The sequence below is a fragment of the Acanthisitta chloris genome, unplaced genomic scaffold, assembly GCF_000695815.1.
Source record: "Acanthisitta chloris isolate BGI_N310 unplaced genomic scaffold, ASM69581v1 scaffold7367, whole genome shotgun sequence".
Lineage (NCBI taxonomy): Eukaryota > Metazoa > Chordata > Aves > Passeriformes > Acanthisittidae > Acanthisitta > Acanthisitta chloris.
The window spans coordinates 142,327-145,442 of record NW_008684234.1 but is presented as its reverse complement, the minus strand read 5'-3'; the positions used below and the strand labels follow the sequence as shown (position 1 = coordinate 145,442).

Below are 3,116 nucleotides of genomic sequence, written 5' to 3'. Positions count from 1 at the left end.
TGGTTACTGTTCTATCATTTTTTGGCATCCATAATTTTCTTCAGCAAAAGGTTTGGGTTTTTTTTCCACATTTCTCATAAAGGTATGGGATAACATTGAAAGAATAGCAAACCCACTTGGAAATACACTGAAAATACCCATGTTGAATACTGACTGTCTATCTCTGAGTTTTCAGGTCTCCCAGTTTTTAATTTCTTGATATGTTTCATACCTTTTCTCTGTTCTTTAATGACTGTTATTGCGTAGTCCTTAGCCAGTACAAATCTTCATGTATTTATTGGGAGGTTGGTTAGCTATGAATGTTATTTGTTGGTTTAAATACCAGATGGGACTGTCTTTGTGACCTGTTCAGTGGCATCCTGAAGCACACATTCCTGTTTTATTCCTCTTCATTTAAAATTCAATGCTTTATCTTTTTTTAATGTATTGCCTGTCTTAAAATGACCAAAGATGATATTGAAGTCAATTGTTCAATTTTACTTTAATGTCATATACAAAATATCCATTCTACATTGCAACTTAATGTATTTTACATAAAATCCAATGTACAGTATCATGAATTTGTTTAAATAGTATTATAAACATAACTTTCAGGAAGAGTCAGTCCTGGAGTGATGCAGTCTTTGGTTAATTGCAGTTCCTTTTCATATCCCTGCTGTTCGGTAAAAAAATCCAGCTTAGATTTTAGAAACGTCCTTACAAGCTCAGTTTTGGTTCCTATCTAAGCAAGAATAAACTCCCAGATTTATGGGGTGGTTTTTTTCAACTTCATGTCCCCTACACAGCTAGATAAAGTCCTGTGCTTGGGTGTCCAGTTTGAAAGTCATTTGACATCAGCTTCAGAGTTCATCTTCATCTGATAAAGCATCAAGGTAATCTGTATCAACGTATAAGAGAAATCCAGAAAACAAGCTGTCTGCCCATGTTGGATCAGAAAAGAGACCATTTTGATCAGTGTAGAAGATCTCAAGCCATACTTCATCTTCTGGCTGAAGGTAAATCACTGTGGATCCAGAAGCTACGTCATGATTCCCTGTGTTTGCATCAAATGTCTTTATCCGGTACTTCCCATTGTGAACCAGCCCAATCGCAAGATGTTTGTTTGCTAAGGTGATATCATAAGAAAAATAATAAATCCCTGGGATGGCACAAATAAACTTCCCTGTGGAAGGGTTGTAATGCTCCCCCTCGTTGAAGAGAACTTTATTGAATACAATTGGTAATCTTTCCTCCGGGTAGCTCGTGGTGATGCCAACAGAAAAGGCAGATTTCAGCACTATCTTCCCACACTTACAGACCCCTGGTGCACCTGGCTCTCCTCGGTCTCCTTTATCTCCCTTAGGTCCAGGTGGTCCAGCTGGACCTACTTCGCCTTTGGCACCACTCAATCCTCCAGGTCCTTTTTTACCAGACTGACCTTGGTCTCCTTTCTCTCCAGCTGGTCCTAATGGCCCAGTCTTTCCTCTTAAACCTTCAAAAACATTTTAAGTTAGTTAAACGTTGCACATATCATCTGAGCAAACGATTGTGTGGGCTACTATGTGTGCCTGAACAAACAAGCAAAACATGGTCAAAATTTCTAAATACTCCCGAAATACTTTCAAGATCTTGTAGTGAGTTTGTAAAAGGAATAGAATGCCAGGTTGGAACAAGTGACCAGGCTCCATAGCCTGCAGGTTCTTTATTTCTATATTCCTAGTTTTCTTCATGTGTCTTGATTACACATTGAATAATTTTATATGTAACCAGTCTACTGCTGACTAAACTCCAGGCACTGCTGCTGGGAAGGACAGCAGCACAGCTACCTGTGTAATGGTACTTGTGCACTAAATATCTCCTACAATTAGAGCATTTTGAGTGTGTACCTAAGTACCTGCTGATCTTTTACTCCAGGCTAATGACACTGTTAAGACTATTTATTTAACATCACACATGCTTCATTCTTCCCAAACTTTTTCTTAGCATATATATGCAGGAAGGTTATGCATTTACAGTTCTTTACACTGTTATCTGTGTGTGCATATTAGACTTACCTAAAATATATCTGCATATTTTCTTTTTCTCGCTATATATTTACATGCATCACACTTAAACCCACACAGGCACATACACACATTCATCATATATGTGTAATGGTGATGATGAAAGGTCTTGCTTTGTTGTACTATTGTGTTAGGTTACACAAATATTCAATACCTGCACTCCCTTTTTCACCTTTTTCTCCCTTTCTGCCATCTCTACCATCTCTTCCTGGAAGACCAATGCGTCCATGTGGCCCGGGGGATCCTCTGGCTCCAGGGGGACCTGCAGGGCCTGGCAAACCAGGGATGCTACAGATGTATCTGGTGTAGTAATTTTCTCCTTTGAGCTGGCTCTGAAGTGGTTGTTCACTTGTATAGATGGCAAAGCTTGTAATGTACAGCAACACAAACATCCTCAGATCTGGAAAAAATACATGTGAATGAGACTATGCATACTACAACACTCTAGTCACATGCAGATGGCTCTGAATATGCAAGTAAGTATGGCACTGTGATGCATTATGCACAGGTACAGAGATCCACCTGGGATTTCTGCATTACCAAAATCCATGTAGGAGGTCTTCTTCACCCTAATCAGTCAGGTGGAATGAGGCAGCTGCCCTAGGGGAATGGATGGAGTGTGAATGGGCTGCTACCTGGTTGGGGTTTTTTTAAGCCTGTCTTGGGCTGTCTTGTGAAATGAACCACGTTGCACGATCTTGCAAGAAAGTTGCTTAAAGCTTTGCAAGAAAATTGTAGAAAGCTTTATATATGGTATTTGGGTGTTCTCATAAACCATTGAATGGAAATTGGATTTCTCTGTTTCACTGTATACTGGGATACAAAGAGTGACATGTTGAGGAGTTGCAGTACCTGATGTACAAAAATGTCTTTAGTTAATGTTGCATTAGTAGAGAGTCAGTCATGGGTCAGGTGAGAATCTGCAAGTCAAGCTGGTGTTTTTAGTTCCTTTGCTGTCTTCTACGAAAACTTCTGTGGGGCTTTTTGTTCAAGTTGTCCATTCCTTCAGAGCTAATTTAGAGCGTTCAAGGAAATCAGAGTCCACTGGTTTCTTTGGAGAGAAAAAGAAGAAAT

The 3,116-nt window shown here is 39.5% G+C and overlaps 1 protein-coding gene across 1 annotated transcript; it reads right to left on the bottom strand.

Annotated features, from left to right (window-relative positions):
- Positions 1-480: 480 nt before the first annotated feature.
- C1QTNF7 (C1q and tumor necrosis factor related protein 7) lies at positions 481-2,434 on the bottom strand. Its single transcript, XM_009079249.1, has 2 exons — positions 2,197-2,434; positions 481-1,471 (listed from the first exon to the last, which is right to left on the bottom strand). Exons 1-2 carry the CDS (start codon positions 2,432-2,434, stop codon positions 840-842), a joined length of 870 nt encoding a protein of 289 aa, XP_009077497.1. The 3' UTR covers positions 481-839.
- Positions 2,435-3,116: the final 682 nt, after the last annotated feature.

What these genes read in the sequence shown, in the direction of transcription:
- C1QTNF7 (XM_009079249.1), bottom strand. Translation starts at nt 2,434, where the DNA reads ATGTTTGTGTTGCTGTACATTACAAGCTTTGCCATCTATACAAGTGAA. An exon ending in AGGTGAAAAAGGGAGTGCAG is followed by an intron (nt 1,472 to 2,196) that starts GTATTGAATATT and finishes ATGTTTTTGAAG; the next exon opens with GTTTAAGAGGAAAGACTGGG.